This window comes from Coptis chinensis, chromosome 3 (genome assembly GCF_015680905.1).
Source record: "Coptis chinensis isolate HL-2020 chromosome 3, ASM1568090v1, whole genome shotgun sequence".
NCBI classification, from domain to species: domain Eukaryota; kingdom Viridiplantae; phylum Streptophyta; class Magnoliopsida; order Ranunculales; family Ranunculaceae; genus Coptis; species Coptis chinensis.
Genome location: NC_141458.1, coordinates 100,363,754 through 100,382,530, shown reverse-complemented (window position 1 = coordinate 100,382,530; position 18,777 = coordinate 100,363,754). Strand labels below are relative to the sequence as shown.

The 18,777-nt window shown below is 35.4% G+C and overlaps 3 protein-coding genes across 16 annotated transcripts; all 3 read left to right on the top strand.

Annotated features, from left to right (window-relative positions):
* Nucleotides 1-672: 672 nt before the first annotated feature.
* LOC147512144 (putative F-box protein At5g55150) lies at nucleotides 673-1,758 on the top strand. The gene has a single exon (XM_086598661.1). The coding sequence runs from the start codon at nucleotides 673-675 to the stop codon at nucleotides 1,756-1,758; it is 1,086 nt and encodes a 361-aa protein (XP_086454787.1).
* Nucleotides 1,759-2,139: 381 nt separating this feature from the next.
* Nucleotides 2,140-9,531, top strand: LOC147512143 (uncharacterized). Of its 14 annotated transcripts, none has more exons than XM_086595104.1 (15): nucleotides 2,140-2,329; nucleotides 2,780-3,032; nucleotides 3,139-3,183; nucleotides 3,282-3,333; nucleotides 3,450-3,523; nucleotides 3,606-3,736; nucleotides 3,968-4,100; nucleotides 4,260-4,411; nucleotides 4,513-4,740; nucleotides 4,816-5,163; nucleotides 5,260-5,571; nucleotides 5,664-6,410; nucleotides 7,512-7,634; nucleotides 8,652-8,719; nucleotides 8,909-9,531. In XM_086595104.1, the coding sequence occupies exons 2-14, from the start codon at nucleotides 3,008-3,010 to the stop codon at nucleotides 8,715-8,717; spliced, it is 2,436 nt and encodes an 811-aa protein (XP_086451230.1). In that variant the 5' UTR covers nucleotides 2,140-2,329; nucleotides 2,780-3,007; the 3' UTR covers nucleotides 8,718-8,719; nucleotides 8,909-9,531. The 14 variants fall into 14 exon arrangements, with proteins under 14 accessions (XP_086451230.1, XP_086451232.1, XP_086451228.1 ...); XM_086595106.1 differs by having other exon boundaries at nucleotides 2,140-2,359; nucleotides 3,968-4,020; nucleotides 4,243-4,411; XM_086595102.1 differs by having other exon boundaries at nucleotides 2,140-2,359.
* On the top strand, nucleotides 8,766-15,437 carry LOC147512142 (Transducin family protein / WD-40 repeat family protein). Its single transcript, XM_086595117.1, has 12 exons — nucleotides 8,766-9,900; nucleotides 9,983-10,158; nucleotides 10,255-10,333; nucleotides 10,415-10,600; nucleotides 10,689-10,787; nucleotides 13,455-13,623; nucleotides 13,823-13,929; nucleotides 14,048-14,187; nucleotides 14,278-14,350; nucleotides 14,642-14,754; nucleotides 14,868-14,985; nucleotides 15,066-15,437. The coding sequence occupies exons 1-12, from the start codon at nucleotides 9,853-9,855 to the stop codon at nucleotides 15,195-15,197; spliced, it is 1,440 nt and encodes a 479-aa protein (XP_086451243.1). The 5' UTR covers nucleotides 8,766-9,852; the 3' UTR covers nucleotides 15,198-15,437.
* The last annotated feature ends 3,340 nt before the right edge of the window (nucleotides 15,438-18,777 follow it).

Genomic DNA, 18,777 nt, shown 5'->3' with positions numbered 1-18,777 from the left:
GTCATTTTGGGACCGGATGTTAATTCTATGCCTAATTCCTAAGTAGTGATTCTAGAATATTAACGAATCAATCCGGATTTTCATACGAAGTAAAGATAACCCTCCCCCGGGGGATTAGCTCATCATCAGTAGGAATAATAAAACTCTTCAGTATACATTAAGTAAATAAATCGCGAGTGAAATTAACAAGAAAAGAAATGACCGTTATTAAGGGTAAAATAACTTATCAGTATTAAGTCGCTTGAAATAAAATGGCAGGAAGGTAAAGATGAAGAAAAACTAAACGTAGCTAAAAGCATTAATATCTTTGAAGACCTCATAATGAAGCGACCCTTCATATTTATAGCATCATAGGATGACCATCCGTGAATGATTTTAATTTGCTTTTTGGCAGTATTTGGTTTATTTGTTCAAAACTTTGAGAATCAAAGTTTTGTTTTGATATGTTTATCTTTTCGTCTTTTAGCTGTTTAAAGTTTCGTCGGTGAATGCCGGGCTAACGGTGTAGATGAGTATTGAGTAGCTGATTCCTTAAAGCAAGGGAATTCAAATTTAGGCAATCGCACGTATTTTGGATGCACATTGTTTTTTCATTTCAATTTTTCTACATCATATCCAAAACCCTAGCTAGTTCATTCCAAATAACTATCTCAAAAAAAAAAAAAAAAAAACATGGAGGACAATAGCATGTTATTGCATCACAAGAAAAAGAAGAAAAATGATAGTGAGATTAATTGTTGGCTAGCTCTTCCAGATCACCTTCTATGTCTTTTTGCAATAAAACTAACTTTCATCAATGATTATATTAGCTTTGGTGCTGTTTGCAAGTCGTGGCAAACAAGTTATATCGAAAATCGACGATGTCTACCCCGCCAAGTTCCATTGCTTATGCTTCCCACTCAACTCAACAAGGACGATCAAACCCGCAGTTTCTACAGCCTTACTGATAAACGTGTCTACAATTTCCACGTACGAGTGCCTCACAATAAAGTGTGCTTTGGTTCTAGTCATGGCTGGTTGGTAACAAGATGTATTGGTGATTATAAAGTTAGTCTTTTGAATCTTTTCTCGTCTGTTCATAAGGAAATCCAACTCCCTACTTTTCCTAGAATTGCTTCTTGGCACAAGGCAGTTTTGTCTGCAAATCCGATATCAAACCCGAATTACATAGTTATGGCAATCTATGGTGATTATTCTAGATTAGTGTTCTTTAGGCGGGGTAATAGCATATGGAATTATCTAGATAAACAGTGTAGTGAGATATGTGATGTTATAAACTGCAAAGATAAGTTTCTCGCTGTCAAAGAAGATGGACAAGTTTTCGCTTGTGATGTTCGTAATTATCCCCCCAGTGTGTCAATGGTCGCGCCAAGTCACAAAATAAATGGGCAGAAGTATCTCGTTGAATCGTCTGGGGAGTTGCTGCAGATTGTTAAAAAAGTTGAGCATTATGAGCACGGAGATTCTCCCTTAGACTTTGTAGTCTTCAAGCTCAATCCCGATGGGTCTAAGTGGATTGAGGTGAAGAGCTTAGGTGGAAGGGTTTTGTTTATTGGTAACAACGCTTCCTTGTCAGTGTCACTTTCAAATTTTCCGGGATGCAAGCCGAATAGTATCTATTTTACAAATAGCAAACATCCTGGACACAATGACATGGGAGTGTTCAACATAGAAGATGGGAGTTTTGAACCACATTATCCAATAGAATCCAACATGAGCATCACTCCGTCCCCCATTTGGATTGAACCGACTCTGTAAATGATGTGCTGCATTGAATTTTCATGTGTCCTTCAAGATATTCTGTTGCGGATGTCAACTTATTTTTGTGCAAGTATTATATGCAGTGCAAAGAGCACCCAATGTTAAATCCCATGTAATGTTTGGTATACTCTCATCTCGTATTTCTTCTAATTGGTAACCCTATGTTATTTATTTATTCATTTTTTCAATAAAAATATGCTACTCACGAGGTATTGGCAGTGGCGGAGCCAGGATATCCGTCCATGGGGGTGGGGGGCTAGTGTGGGCCTGACTATTTTTTTTAACGTACTGTCTTAATCCATCCAGGGGGCAGCAGTGTTGAAATGGTGTTGCTGTTGACCTTTTAGTAGTTAGTAGTTAGTACTACTAGTTTTTTGTTTTGTCACAAGTTCAGGGGGGGGCCTGCGCCCATCTGGCCTGTACATAGCTCCGCCACTGGATATTGGGCGCAATTTTTTTTTTTTTGTCATAAAAGTAAGTGTTGCAACTTGCAAATGGATACAATAAATGTACTTGGATTCTTATTGAGTCCATCTATTGAAGTAGAGGTGAAGGCCATTGACTTGTGGTACAGTCCAATTTTCCATTGAAGTTTCAGGTATTCTAGTTTTGTATGAATTTCTTAAGCCAAAGCAAAAATCATTCAGCTCAAGGCCTGAGTTATCCTAGCATTCGTCATCATAGAATATTACTCCTGTTTCTATTGAGTTTATTATATGCTAAGCATGCATCATGTCATCAACAAGCTGACTGAACGAACTTTTCATTGCCTGATGATCACCCTTCCGTAGAATTCTTTGTTATAATCACTATCGTCAATTTGTATATCCTTCCAGAATCACTGGTTTTCATTAAGAATATATGCAACTCAACTATTTTTCTTTTCCGATTATGAATGGCTAAATAGGCTATAGGGGTTTCTGGGATGATTACGAAAACCATCAGAGGGATTTTAGAATTATGTTGGAAGTGCAGCTAGTATGAGTGCTTCTCTGATTTTTCTGTTCCAATAATGAAGGTGTAAACCTGTGACAAGCTACAATGTTTGAGTCGTTTTGAAGCGTGTGGCCTCCAAAAGAATGGTCCCCCTTCAGCCCCAACAAGACACAACCACAGCCACCCAACTGCATATCTTCCATTATTAAACTATCAAATATCAAAATTGGCATCTGAAAATAAAATTCGGACACTTAGTGCCTCAGTATTTAGCACTATCATTCTCGCGCTATCACAGAAGCACTGTCAAATGCCAGGAACCATTCAAGTTTCAGGTACTACTGAAATCTCCTCTCAACTATTCACACACAACTGTAATCCAAATTATAGAGCACATTTTGTTTACTATTAATCAAACTTTTGAATTCTGTTTTACTTCAGTTCTAGAGTTAGTTGGTCTTCCATCTTCATCAATATCCGTAAAGAGTATGTTTCTTTAGACTTTACCATTTTTGTCCTTTTTGTTTTCTCTATCCCTAGCTTTCTCATTAAATATTGTTGGATCATTCCATGTCATACTGCAGTTTCCATGGGAAAGAGAGAATATCAAATGTGGGACAATGAGGAGTTCTCTTTGTAAGAAGAATAGTATAGAGAACAGTTCACACTTACTTAACCTTTTCCTTTCCTGTTTGTTGCACTATGTATTTCTTCATTTATGTGAAGCTTAATTTGAATAAATTTATCTACAGCCCATTAACTACTGTTCGCGACAACCTCATAGTAACACTTTGTGACATTGAGGGCAATGAACTATCACAAACAGGTATTTAAATGTTTCTTTTTGGTAAGTCAGTCCTCTGCGAGTTATAGGGCTGGATCATGATCCTTGTTTTATGCATTGCTAGGTGTGAGCACAAAGTTAGTAATGGAGAAAGGATCTTGGGATGATATCTTCCCCCTTGAAGGAGGTGGGCGCTTGCATATGAAGCTGCAGTTCATCCTCAGTGAAGAAGAGCGCAAGCGGATTCGAACCATGGTATGATACTAAAAGTTTTTTTCATCTAGTCATTTAATTCTATGGATCAAGTCTAAAAAATTAATCCTATGTGAAAAGATTACATAAATTTCACTCTAGATAATCTACCTTAATCAGTCATTTACTAACTTTTGCCCATGAATCTACCAAAAATGTGAATCAGATGGTCAATCATTTCTTGATTTTTAGCACTTTGATTAGTTATTATATTATCTTTCACTTCACTGCTAGAGGGAGTCTGCATTGAAAAAGAAACGGGAGGAGCTTCTCATTAACAATAAAAGGTATCCAGAAGCGACTGCAGTTGCTACAGTTGTTCATAACAGTGCAGCGGGGTCTTTGTCCTTGAACCATGAGGTTACAGGTTAAACCCCAGACAAACTTTAGATTTTCTAACAAGAACAAAAAGAAAAAGAAAAGACCCGTAAATAAACTCTTTAGTAACTTATAGTAGTTGTATATATTCAGTTGATCTTATTTTGAAAGGCTTTTCCTTGATGGTCAAGTCATGCATTTTCTGAAGATTCAAATGAAAGAGTTGCTTGCATGGGAGCTGAAAGCATCACAGGGAGATCCATTCATGGTCATACCACATCAAGTCCTATTATTCACTGCAAGGATCCAGAATCCAGCCCTGAAAACAGAAGAGCAGTACACTTGGAGAACGCAAAACCAGTTAAGGATTATTCACATTATGGTCTCATATTTGTATTTTGCTAATAAGCTATATTGATGTGCATTGATTGATTTCTCTAACATGCCCTGCATCTCTTTAGAAAACAGCAGATGGAAGAGAAGGGACTCCAACAGCAGTTGAACCGCCAGAAGAAGAAAAGTTCCTCGGTGGTACAGCGAAAGCATTGCAAGAGCATAAGACCCTCCATCTTTCAGAAACACCCCATCAAATTGTGAAGGATATTTATGATCAATCTCCACCAACAAGCATTCCTCGGAAAGCTATTTCTTCAAATGGAGCTTGTGAACACTCCGAGATTCCAAGCAAAGTAAGAAAAACAAATTTTGAATCTAAAGCTAAGAATACAGATGAATTTCTATTAAAATCCCTTGCATCTCTACAGAATGAAACAGATGGAACTGAAGTGACGCCTGTACTCTCTCAAGAGCTGAACGCGGTCCATCATAAAGAAGCAACTCAGAAAATACCGGAAGAACTTGATGCTCAGTTACCATCAATTGATGTATTCACAAGGTGTAATTCTTCACAGAACGAAACAGATGGGACTGAAGCAACACCTGTACCATCAGGACAGCTCAAAGCCCTCCATCTTAAAGAAGCAAAGCAGAAAATACCTGAAGAGCTTGATACTCGGTCCCCACCAACTGATGTAGCCACAAGGCCTAATTCTTCACAGAATCAAACTCATGCCACTATTAGGCAGATTACATTGGAGAAAAAATCTAGAATTGTAAGTAAACTCTGTTGCGGTTCAGTTTTTCTTATTGAAAACCAAAATGAAGAGACTTCTGGTTGATTACCTTTAACATAAATTGCATTTCTTAAGAATGAAGCAGATGGTAAAGAGACATCATCAGCGGCTAAACTGTCCAAAGAGCTTAAAGTCTTCCATCTTGCAAAAGTAACTCGGCAAGTATCAGAGAAGGCTGATACCCAGTTAACACCGAAAGTTGTTCAAACAAGTTTCATTTCTTCACAGAACCCTTCATCAACATTCTTGCTTGGTGAAAAAAGCAGTTCAGATTCTAGCCCATTCAAAGAAAATCAAACTCATACGATTGAGAATCAGACTACAATGGAGAAAACTCCTAGCAATGTAACGAAAATGATAAGTGCCTTTGAAAGTAGTCTATCTCAGGTATTTTGTTTAGGCGTATGGTTGCATCAGGTCTGTGTCATTATTGCAGCAGTATTAATTTGTCTTCCCTTGGTTGCTATCCTTAAACTCAGCAGGTACCTGTACCTCCTGCCAGTGCTCTGAAATTTAAAATCCCTACAAACAAGACCAAGACAGAGGTTACTATGGGTGGGTCTAGCGTAAACGCCACAAAGATGGAAGATACTACGGCCAAGAAGCATCAAATTAAGGAAAGAGAACTGGATCTCTCGGCACTAATAAACCCTTTGGATGTGACCTTGCAACAAAGAAATGATTCTAATGCTCTCACTGTGGAGGCATCTGATACTGTTGTGATAACTCAAAATTCTACACAGTTTGAGGTGTTGGATGCAATACCAGCTGCAGATGGAAGAAATAACTCAAGTAAACAAGTTGAATTCAAAATACATAATGCAAAGGGAGCATTGGTGGAGGAGTTTGGTGGAACTTCTGAAGACGAGACTGCTACAGTTTCAGGAAGAGTGCTTGATGATTTGTTCAGTACAGAACACAATGAAAACGTGCACTGTGAACAACAAGGTTCTTCTATCAATTTGGAGAGTGGGTGTAGAGCTTATGGAGACAATTCTGAGAGTAAGCGTGCAACTTCAATTGAAATGAGGAAATCACTCAAGTGCCTTGGAGTTGAAGAATATCAGAGTGAGGTCATGGGAAGCTGGACATTACCAGATGAGCCATCAAGTTTGTGTATTACAACTGGGAGTAAACAAATGAATGATTCAGTGGGGAGCTTCAATAACTCTCGCGAAGGTGATCAAAGGGAGAGCAGTTTGTACGTGATAGGACTTGAAAAGGAGGTATGAACTTTTCTCTCAGACTGATCATCAGTTTATATCAGTTGTACATTTTATTTCAAAAACAGAAAAAACTCAAAAAAGAATAACATCAGGTTAAGGTGAAACAAGATTTGATGGAACTAAAAATAAAAGAAAACATATAAAGTGTTTTCAGAAACCACGCTTATTTTCTTGATGAAGTGCTCAGCAACATTCTCATCTCCCGTGTTTTGTTTATACTTGTGGAAAATAGGAAATGTGATTGACATATGAAGTTTTCCAATGTACCTATGAGAATTTGGAGTAATGGTCTAGAGGTTCTGTAGGTTTATAATTTATATATAGAGAACCTTATACTGAGATATTCATGCTTCATACATTCTGCATGATTGGATGTTGCTTCTGTAAGTATATGTCAAAGTTTGATCCATATTACTGTATTCTAAGTTGTCTGGCTTAAAGGCAAACTTTATGTACTACATCCAATCTCCTTGTCCCAAGCGAGAACCTAACATATGTATGACAATGTCTAATTTTGCCTTACTATTCTCTGTTCCCTTTGTTTGTTTTTTTTCTTTTTTCATTTACAATAAGTACTTACGTTACATTGTGACAGATCTAAGAGAAAGCAAATTGCAACAATAGTCCCATTACATTTGAGAGGATATAATCACAAAGAAAAGTACAGGGAGTCTTAGAAGTAAACAATGTTAGATAGCATATTTGCAACCGGATCCATCTTCTGATCATTGTTGTGCTTATTGAAAGCTGAAACATGTTTCCTGTTTTAGTATCTGTACTACGCGGAACATACGTGTCGAGGTTACCTTTTTATTGGTGTAGTTCATTTGAAGGTATACTGCAAGAGAGTATGTAAACTAATGTTTCCAGTTGCCAAGCTAGTACACTTAGCTTATCCCTTCATCCACTTATTCCAGTCTGTATTTTTGCCTTTACATCTATGTTGAATGCATTTCCTTCGTTTTTCCTTTGTCTTTTTCCAGTATACATCTTCACTGACTAGGATTTCCCTTGTAGTCATGATAGACCTTTGCTTTTTTTATTTATTATTTTTTTTTCAAATCGGGTGGATCTTTGAGTATATTTTTATTCAACTTTCAGGAACCTAAGGATGCTGAGACATCTGTTAAGGTGAATAATACCAAGAGGGATTCTCCTCATTTGAGAAAATCAAACCTCGAAAAGTTGAAGGATAACATAGTTTCTGGAGGACTCCTTGGACAGGTTCAAGCTTTCACCCCCTCTCTATCTACCTATATGCTTATGCCATAGTTTTTCAATTGTGGACTATTCTAATGTTGAGAACATCTGAAAAATCATGCATTACGCACTGCACTGTGTCCTGTAAACTCACCATGATACAATAACCTAGTGGAAGGCACGGTGATAAAGCCCCAGCCAGTACAGGAGTAATATAATCTGTGTTCAAATCTTTCTAAACCTTCTGGTTCTGTTTTAGTGTTCATAGAACATGTGTCTATATCATTTACGGTTTACGCGTCGTGCTAAAATCAACTCTTAAATAAGTAAGAACTGAAGTACAAAGCATATCAAATAGGTCCTACGAATTTTTTTGGTAAATGTATTCTCATTTTCCTGATATTCTATACCTACATTATTACGATGAACTGAATCAGTTATTTCATGTAGTTTTCACTAGTCAGATCACCCTGGACATCTAACAAACACACAATTACTTTCAGCTATCTGTATTCATTCCGTTAACTGTTAATTGTAAACAGATATGGTATTCTCACTTTCAATAGACATTAGAATGTAAAACAACTGCAGCAACCCATTACCTTTTCTAAAACAGAGAACTACTTGCATTAGAAGCTTTTCATGTATGCAGTATCCCTTTGAATGTCATCTAATTTTCGAATTTCTACTACTATACTGGAAGAAGATATCCTACATCTATCTTTCTGACTCTTTATTGCTCGAAACTTCTAATAAACAAAGTGTGTTTAGCCTGAAAGGCTGAACACTTCATGTAGAATCAGTTTGTTCATGCACTTCATAGGGCTGGAGTAAACTATTATTCTTGTCATTAGGCTTTACTTCAACACATTTGCGTATTTTGTTGAGATTACTGCAACTGAGCTGCCATATATTACTCATTTTAGAGTGTATCTCTAAGATGTGTAAGTTTACCCTTGCATGCCAATATATCTTGCCCGTAGATTAAATGTTGCTATGTAAGACAGTAAATCAGACTGGCATCCTTCATCTGTGCTGCAGGCTGTTAGAATTGCAATCATGGTGGCATTTGGCACCCTTGTTGTTGTTACTAGGCAAAGAAAATAAAGGTACAGGTCTCATACTGTTGGTATGTATTTGACAATTATCGCTACTGATTTCCAATCTAGTCCAACTATAATCGTATAAACTGGGGATTTGATTCCAAATAATACTCATCTCCATTCTCCAGGGTAGCATCACTATGACTTAATTAGTTGTTTTTTTATTGCTGATTCGTCTTGTTTTCTCCTTGGCAGATGAACTTAGGTGTGTCGTGAGAGTTTGTTAACAGCCGTAGGGCGAAAGGCCCTTACTACAGGATAAATTTTTCCTGACAACTGCCGGAAGATCAAAATTTTGAATTTTTGAGGACCCTAGTCTAAGTTTTCCACTATAAAGTTATATGAACTCCACCTTGTGACTCCAAAATTACTCCTCCTAAAAGTTGACTTACAGGATGAATTGAGAGCTAATTTTTTGTGGAGATATATATCATATAATGAAGAACACGTCCACAAAAAAAAAAAAAAAATCAATTAAATATGTTTAATCTTGTCAAAAGTTGTTATAAATTTAAAAAAAATTGGAATGTTGGATAATTTAATAACATTCTAAATAATTTTTGACTATGTTTGTTCATATGGATTGATTTTTTGTGAGAATAATCTATATTGTGTGGAGAAAATCTCTACCAAAAATCAGTTTCTAATTCATTGTATTTAGTGGTGGAGTAACTTTGGAGTGACTTTAAGTGGAGTTCATATAACCATCCCAAGTTAGTATTGTTATTACCATTAACATGTTATAATGTTATAATATGACGATCAGAAAACCTGCTCAGACCGTATGTAATCCTCAGTTAATGAAAAGCTTCTTCTCACTTTTGTCTTTGTATACTAAGTACATACTAGCTTTTCTCACTCATTGTGTATTGTAACCTTTAGGACGGTACAAATATTGAGAAAATACAACGAACAAATGCACACAAAAAAAAAACAGTCGCTGGTGATTGACTACAGCCAACTTTCGCTCAGCCCAACTATAGCAAGGGTAAACAAAAAGCCCATTAATTGTTTCAAGATCACTAAATGGGCATCAATAAGTCCAATACAATAAAGCCCAAAAGATATCCAGTCACAAAACCCTTGTTACAGAAAAACCCCCCTCTCTTCAGCCGCTCCTCCATCAAGAGCTCTAAAAAATGGTTCGAAGTCTAAAAAGCGCTAAAAAAATGAGAAAAAAGAACAAGGTAAAATACCCTTACAACCCCTCTTATGCCCCTTACAGTTAAACTTGTTACTTACTATTGATTTTTTTTTTTCATTTTACAGGAATCATCAAAGAAGAAAGAAGGGCAATCCTCATCTTCTTCTTCTGAAGTACCATCTATGCCAGCAAAAGTATGGCAACCAGGTGTTGATAAAATAGAAGAAGGTGAAGAGCTTCAGTGTGACCCTTCAGCTTATAACTCCCTCCACGCCTTCCATATCGGTTGGCCTTGTTTAAGGTTCAGTGTTAAAATTTATTGATTTTTAAATACTGTTTTAGCTTTATAATATAGTTTTATGGCATTGGGTATTTAGTATTTAACTTGTTTTCGCAGTTTTGATATTGTTCGTGATCAATTGGGGCTTATTCGGACTGAGTTTCCTCATACGTTGTATTGCGTTGCAGGGACCCAGGTACTTTAGTATGAGTATTTTTTTTCGTTTTGTTCAAAAGGGTATGTAGTTATTAGTATATTTGAGCGAGTCTTAATGTAGGCGGAGAATCCTTCATGGAATTATATTGGAATGTATAAGCTATCGAAAATATCTGGGAAAAGGCGTGATTTAGTTCCTAATAAGGCTAATGGGAATGGTTCTGAGATGGGTAGTGATGATGATAGCAGTAGTGATGAGGATGAAGACGAAGGTGAAGGAAATGGCGCTCAGCCACCTGTTTTGCAGGTGAATCTTTTTTGTGTTTGGTTCTAAATGTTTGGATAGTCATTTGTAGATAGAATATAATGGTTTTATTATATTGTTTGTTTAATAGTTGCGCAAGGTTGTACATCAAGGGGGTGTGAATCGCATTCGTTCAATGGCGCAGAATCCTCACATATGTGCATCGTGGGCTGATACTGGTCATGTGCAGGTTGGCTTTTGATCTGCTGTAGTTATTTAAACATAGATATTTTATATTTTAAAATGCGTGCAGTGTGGATTGTGATTCTGATTTTGGTAGAGAAGGATACATTTGCTTTTGTTCATTGTTTTTTAATTGTTCTAGAGAGAGATAGCAAGAGTGTGCAATCATTTTTGAAGATCAATAACAGGGAAATACTGATGGTATCCATGTTCAATTCAGTGTTTACTTTATAAACCTCCATTGTTAGTTACTAGCATGGAGGGCTAAGCTTCCTCCCCATGGTGGAAAGTGAAAGCTCTCCGTGATATTCTTTTTATTTTGCTTTTGTTTTTTTTGTTAGATTCCCCTTCATAATTGCTTATCAAGAATCCCAAGGAAATTAATAAAAAAATAATAATAAAACTTGCAAAGAAACAATGAACTAAGTAGCATTTAAAAGATCAAGTAGTCAAAGAAAAACCTTAGGTAGAAAGTTACTGACTCCCCAACAAACCCTTTTAATTTACTTTTGTATTTTTAGTTTAAGTTTCTCCGCAGCTACACTGTTTGTTAGAAGCTAGTTTAGAATTAATGAAAAATATGACATTGAGAACACAAATGAAGCAATCAAAACTTAAATTTCAACCCTCCACTATAGAGATTTCCTTGGGTTTCTTTATAAATATTTATAGTGGAGATTCTAACAAAAAAGAAAACAAAAAGGACATCATGGAGAGCATTCACATTCCACGATCGGGTGGAAACTTAGCCTTCCATGGTAGTAACTAACATGGAAGTATATGAGAAAAGAATTGAAATGAACATTCATACTGCCAGTACTTCCATGTTATTGATCTTCAAATATCGATTAACGCTCTTTCTATCTTTCTCTCTTTAAAACACTGAATTTAAAAAGAAGGATCTGAAGCTAGCCGTCAATTCTCAACTAAAACTCAAGATTGCGAGTTTTAAACAACAGAAAAACAATGATTCTTAATTCAAGGAATCGATTAGGGATCATGGTCTCTAATGGTTGTTCAACCATTGCGATTTCCAAGAATGGACGCTATCTAATTTGCTTGGTCATGTGACACTTGGGGAGAATCAAGATTCAAGACTAGCATTTGTATATGCTATAGGTCTGTATATTCTTCAGAAACTTGCTATTGAAACTGTCATAGAGCAAAAGGTAGCCGAAATGAACGGTTAAGTCGCTAAACTAATTGTGGTTGAAGAGATGGAAGGAAAAGAACCTTGCAATTTTTTAAAGACAAATTTTCCATCTTTGGTAAAATATTTGTACCACTCGTTTGGGATTGGACATCCTCGAACGTTAGGATGAGGGGTCTAATGTATGAGGAACTTATCTTTGAGTGGGCTATGTAATGGTCGTGAATTCATTTTATCCTTGTGGTTAGTAATATTACATTCTTTGTCCATTACATACATCAGTTAATTGTACTTTTCTCCGGTCGATGTAGAAGGGTTTGCACCCTAAGTAGGGGATTGGGTAAGGGGAGTAAATGAAATGAATGTTGTTCTTTTGGAGAAATGATTATGGGGATTCTATGGAGATTATTTCACAAAATATAAGGTGGACAAAATGGGTTAGTATCCTAAAAGGTAGTGATCACAAATTATGGTTGGTTCATTTTTGGGAGGTGTAATAAATTTTTGGAATTTCCATTGCCAAAAAACGTTAAAGGACTTAAGTTTTATTATCACTCGAGCAAACTTACATTCTATGAGATTTAAGGCAAACGTCTGTCTATAACCACATCTCGTTTGTGGGAATGCCTCCTGGAATTTTAATTTTAGAGTGGCATTCAAGGAATAGGAGATTTTGGAAATAGTTAACTTCATTGGTAGTATCTCTTCATTCAATTATTGGATGGACGATGACATATGGAGGGAACTGCAAGGATGTTACATGCATGCTTCTCTGCAGAATTCATTATGGTAGTTTGGAAGTTTAACTCTTATATCCTGTTGGTAGAGATGGGGGGGGAATTTTTTCTTTTTCTCGATAATTTTTTCAAAATGAACTTTTCCATATGGAGATTAATATGTAGGATTTCACAATTTGTATAGTTTACGCAAATGAGGCATATCACAACTAGGTGCCATTAATGGTATGACGACTCTGCTGTGCCTACAGCTAAGAAGAAATTGAAATTGTCTTTATTAGTTTTTCGTCTATATAGATTTGCAGTATGGGAGTGGATAGTGTGCTCATAAAATGGAATATCACAATCTGTCAAAGCACAAGAAAATTTTGTGGAACTTAACACCATGCCATGTGTCAGAACATATGGGATTGAGGGGAACGACGAAATATCTAGAAGTGTTGTTGACACTATTGATAAAATTATTTTCTCTATGGCTTTGGTATTTGTCACGGAGGGATTTCACGCTGGTGCATTTTGTTCACCAATTTAAATTGGGATAGCTGTTGTGTTGAAAATAAAATATTTTTATAGGTAAAGAAGTCCTTGATTTTCTTTGTAACCTAGTAGTGAAGTAATTGTTAAATCGCATAACGTAGTACAGGGGGCAGTAGAAAGAATCTATTGAACACTTGAACCTTGATATTACTGTACAATTATATTGCTTACAGGTCCGTGGGGAGTGTTTTACGCCTGACGGAAATGTCTGTATCATTGAACTGCATATACAATTGGCTTTTCTATGCAGGTCTGGGACTTCAGCTCACATCTAAATGCTTTAGCAGAGACAGAAGCAGAAGTAAGCACAGGAGACTCTAGCTCATTTTCTATGGATCCGTTAATGAAGTTTAGCGGGCACAAAGATGAAGGTTTTGCTCTAGACTGGAGTCCTCTGGTTCCTGGAAGGCTTGTATCTGGTAATATTATACAATGTTTGTTATTGTATCTTTTTCTTTTATTCACTTTGCTCCAAGAATAGATCTATTCAAGGGTCTCGTTGTGTATTTGAAGTGATATATCTTTGTTTGGTGATGTATTTGAATTACGTTGCCGCAAAACAATCTACTCAAAACTAACACTACTACTATTTTCTTTTTTCTTTTTTCATGTCTTAAGGGGATTGCAAGAAGGCTATTCATTTGTGGGAGCCTTTGTCTAGTGGAACATGGAAAGTAGATTCTACTCCTTTTGTTGGGCATGCTGGAAGTGTTGAGGATCTCCAGGTACACTCTAACTTGATTAACAAAACTTCTTCGTTTTTTTGTGTGCGTGTTTTAATACGGTAAGTCCTCAATTTGAAGTCTATTTCGTTATAAAAGTTGTCTAAATGCCTTCATGCAGTGGAGCCCTACCGAAGCTGATGTTTTTGCGTCATGTTCTGTGGATGGTACGTTTGCCATATGGGATACCCGTTTGGGAAAAACACCTGCAGTTTCTATTAAGGCACATAAAGCAGATGTGAATGTTATCTCGTGGAACCGGTAATTTTAATATATTATGTTTCCACCGTTCTCTCATGTATCTTTCTTTTTAACTTTAGATTGATCTTGTACTTGCATAATCATGAATAGGCTAGCTAGCTGTATGTTAGCATCTGGAAGTGATGATGGCACATTTTCTATTCATGATCTTCGGTTACTGAAGGTATTTCCTTAACATTTCAATCTTTTTGTGTGGGGTAATGTACAATTTGCGCTACTTAATCGTATAGAGTTCTTATGCAGAAAAAATTATACTCTAGCTGCACCTACCCTGGGTGTATAATTTGTTTAGAATTTAAATGTTAAATGCTGCTCAGTTGTAGTTATTATTTATGTGATATCCAATGCCTTGCCGGATATTGTGAACTACTCAATTTTCAGGCGGCTAAGTGAACTATAGCTTATTTAGTAGGAACCTGCTCACTTTATGTGTGATTTTGCCATTTTGGTGCAGGGTGACTCACGTGTGGCACATTTTGAATACCATAAACAACCTATTACATCTATTGAATGGAGCCCGCATGAACCTTCAACGTTGGCAGTTTCATCAACAGATAATCAGCTAACGTAAGAAAACTTATGTCATTTTTATAAGTTGGCTAACATAATAAAACTGATAAAAGTGATAGGGCAGTTTGCTCTGTTTTAACTCTTACGATCTAATTGGCTTTTGAAATCAGGATTTGGGACCTTTCATTAGAGAGGGATGAGGAAGAAGAGGCTGAATTCAGAGCTCGAATCAAAGAGCAAGCCAATGCCCCCGAAGATTTGCCACCCCAATTGCTCTTTGTTCATCAGGTAATAAACATATGTTATTCTCACTTGAACGATAATGTAAAGTTCTACCATTTCTAACTTATGTTCTAAATTATGAACAGGGTCAGAAAGATTTGAAGGAACTACACTGGCATGCCCAAATCCCAGGGATGCTCCTATCAACTGCTTCAGATGGTTTCAATGTCTTGATGCCCTCAAATATTGAAAACACTCTCCCTTCGGATAATGCTTAAAACCACCATATGTTCTACCAATCCACATTCGAGGATGAGCCAAACAATGCTGCAGCTTCTTGTGTATCCGTAACATGGATCACCTACTGAGTCAACAGGAATCATAGTTTATGGACATTGCTCCTCTGCATCTTCAGCTTCTTGTATGCTTTAAGTGAGAATTAATAATATCAAAATGATGAAGGAAACTTCTTCCCGGACTATGATTCTTGATAATATTAAAATTTGCAATGCTAATAACTGCCGCAATTAGCCAATTTTCAAAGATACAAATCATGTAATTTTGTTTTTAAATTTCTTTTTCTGGGTAGGTAAGCCACAAAAATTAGTTTGATTACTACTTTGCTGTTTGTGGGGGAAATGGAATCCATATTCAAACCATTTTATATATAAAACAAAAGGTTTCGTTTTAGTTTCTCCTTGAATTGCCGTAGCGTAAATGTTTCCTCGAACTATTAAAGAAACGCGAGAAGATGTATGAAATGCCATTTGTTAAGACGTGCTCTCAATTGTTTCCTGCAAGGCTGCAGGTGTGGAGGGTAACTCTCTTTTTTCAATGGGTAGGAAGCCCAGCTGATCGCAACTCTATAACAAACCAGATCCAAGTCGCATCACTGTTGTATGCGATCAACAAATTGGTCCATAGTTCAGATCGTCAGCAACACGTGAAAAACCCACGTGGAATACATGCTCTTGGTTCGTCAAGCACTCAAATATGATCCCAGAGACACTGAACCATCTTAAAAAAAAAATTTCACCAACTTTATAAGTTATACTTTTTCTGGGTTGGGAAGCCGCCATTAATTAAATGCTTTATTAGTTTGATTCCTACTTGTGGGACCAACATGTTTTGAATCTGCAAATCTGCAATGGAATCCATATAATCTGATGAGTGGTTGAAGACACTTTTCTGATATATCATATATGTGAGTGAGACAAGGGAAGTGTGGAATTCACTTCAATTTTGTAAGGTGGGAGAAGAAGATAGGTAACAAGTGAATGGCAATTCTCCAACAATATAATAGTTAAAAAAAAATAACTTAACTCTTAAAGTTGCTAAAATTCCTTTAGTAATGTAGTTATTTAGAGATGCCTCCTTCATTACCAATAATTATTATTATTATTATTTTGATTATATGTATATATAGATTAGAACCTGCACATGCCAAAAATTGCACTGAATCTCTCCTTTTCCCGTATGTTCATAAGCCATCTATATCTATATCTATATCTTATTATTAAAGTTCCCACAATGGATATTTTTCGAGCTCTATTAAAATTCTATGTCATCTCCTATTAAAACGAAAATTTTTCTTTTATTATAACAAGAATTCTTCTCCTATTAAGATAAATTCTAACATTTTTAATTAAAGCGGGAATCTTTCTCCTATTAAAATGAGAATTCCTCCCCTATTGAAAATTAAGCGAAAATCTAGCGTATCTAATTAAAACGGAAATTATTTTCCTATTAAAATAAAATCTCTCTCCCAATTGAAAAAATGGGGTTTTAAAATTTAATTTAAAACAATTTATTATAAAATTAAAATGGGTTAGCGACTAAAACGTTAGTCTCAATTTTCAAAAAAATATATAAATATTTTCAAAAGAGTCGGTGCGTATGCACGGGCATACAAGCTAGTATATATCTTAATATTAAAGGTACCATAAGGAGTATTTTTCGAGCTCTATAAAAATTTCATATCATCTCCAATTAAAACGGGAATTTCTCTCCTATTTGAAAAACGGGAATCATTTTTTACAACGGAAATTTATCTTCTATTATAACGGGAATTCATCTCATATTAAAACAAATTTTAATACTTCTAATTAAAACGGTAATCATTCTCCTATTAAAATGGGAATTCCCCCATATTGAAAAGGGAATATCTAATATATATATCTAATTAAAACATGAATTATTCTCCTATTAAAACATGATCTCTCTCCCAATTGAAAAAAACGGATTTTTAAAACTTAATTAAAACAATTTGTTATAAAATTAAAATGGGTTAGGGACTAAAATGGTAGTTCCAATTTTCTAAAAAAAATATAAATATTTTCAAAAGAGTCGGCGCGTATGCACGGGCCTACAAGCTAGTCTATATCTTAATATTAAAGCTCCCACATGGGGTATTTTTCGAGCTCTATTAAAATTCCACGTCATCTTCTATTAAAACGAAAATTTCTCTCATATTTGAAAAACGATAATTTTTTTTTTACAATAGAAATTCATCTCCTATTATAACGAGAATTCCTCTCCTATTAAAACAAATTATAACACTTATAATTAAAGCGGGAATCATTTTCCTATTAAAATGGGAATTCCTCCTTTATTAAAAAGATAAAATCTAGCATATCTAATTAAAACGGAAATTATTCTCCTATTAAAACAGGATCTCTCTCCCAATTGAAAAAACAAGATTTTAAATTTTAATTAATACTTAATTTAAAATAATTTATTAAAAACTTAAAACGAGTTAACGACTAAAACAGTAGTCCTAATTTTCTAAAAAAATATAAATGTTTTTAAAATAGCATGTGCGTATGCACGGGCCTACAAGCTAGTAGTGAAAGTGTATCTAACTATTCCACAAAGTTAGGGAGAGATGGGCCAAAAAAAGCAATCTGGTGTGTTGCCTTGTTAGGCTATGTCTGACAATGTGAATAGAAAGTCCATATTAAGGAATTGGTGATTGGCAGTCATGTTTACCTTGTATAGGTGTTTGGTCTGTCTAAAACGTGGATACTCTAGTAAGTCCTTTGAATTGCGGGAACACAAAAGTGTGGATAAGCAAATCCAAAGGAAAATCCAATATTCGCTAAAACGTGTTTTTTATCCATGAGAGAAAATAATAATAATAATAATAATAACACGTAAATAATGCTCCCCTATTTTTTTTATCCTCCTCCCTCTTTCTCTCTCCTTCATGGGAATCCTAGTAATAAAATCATAAATGTTATGTATTTTCTCTCTTTCTGCCTTTTTTATTTTCTCACATTATTATATTTTTCTTCAAAAAAGTGGTGTTTAAATCTTCACATTATTCAGCAAATTGGGATTTTCTTTTTTCGGGAGATGTTTTTTGTATAAATCAACTAGGTGCTTATGTATTCAATATTTAATTAGAGCTCATTTTTAAAAAATTTATTTGTTTATGAGTTTTTATTTGTTTTTAAGTTTTTATTTGCAAATTTTGTATATTTTTTTTTTTTTTTTTTTTTTTTTTTTTTTTGTGTGATATAAAAAATTAGTATATAGGTGTGAATGTCAACCAAACATGTAAAACATGTGACAGGATAAGAGCCAAACACACAAGTATTTTATCTCATGACTTGTATCACCTAATCATAGTTAAGTAATACAATATCTCTTGTAGCCAAACAAAGTCCTAACAGTTATAGGTATCCAGTTGCATGAAACAATCTAAACAGTAGACATAATATTTAGTGCATCATCTAATATTAACATGAAATTCCAGGAGAGACTAGAATGAAGCTGATTTAGGTAGTTAATAGCGGCTTGAGCATCCATCTCCACATTTAGTTATGGGCAGTTGAACTACTTGCACCGTTCCAAAGT

Coding starts and splice junctions, on each gene's coding strand:
- LOC147512144 (XM_086598661.1), top strand. CDS start 673: ATGGAGGACAATAGCATGTTATTGCATCACAAGAAAAAGAAGAAAAAT.
- LOC147512143 (XM_086595104.1), top strand. CDS start 3,008: ATGCCAGGAACCATTCAAGTTTCAG. Junction 4,101..4,259: donor CTTGAACCATGAGGTTACAG/GTTAAACCCCAG, acceptor CATTTTCTGAAG/ATTCAAATGAAAGAGTTGCT. Junction 4,412..4,512: donor ACTTGGAGAACGCAAAACCA/GTTAAGGATTAT, acceptor GCATCTCTTTAG/AAAACAGCAGATGGAAGAGA.
- LOC147512142 (XM_086595117.1), top strand. CDS start 9,853: ATGGTTCGAAGTCTAAAAAGCGCTAAAAAAATGAGAAAAAAGAACAAG. Junction 10,334..10,414: donor ATTGCGTTGCAGGGACCCAG/GTACTTTAGTAT, acceptor GTCTTAATGTAG/GCGGAGAATCCTTCATGGAA. Junction 14,188..14,277: donor AATGTTATCTCGTGGAACCG/GTAATTTTAATA, acceptor AATCATGAATAG/GCTAGCTAGCTGTATGTTAG.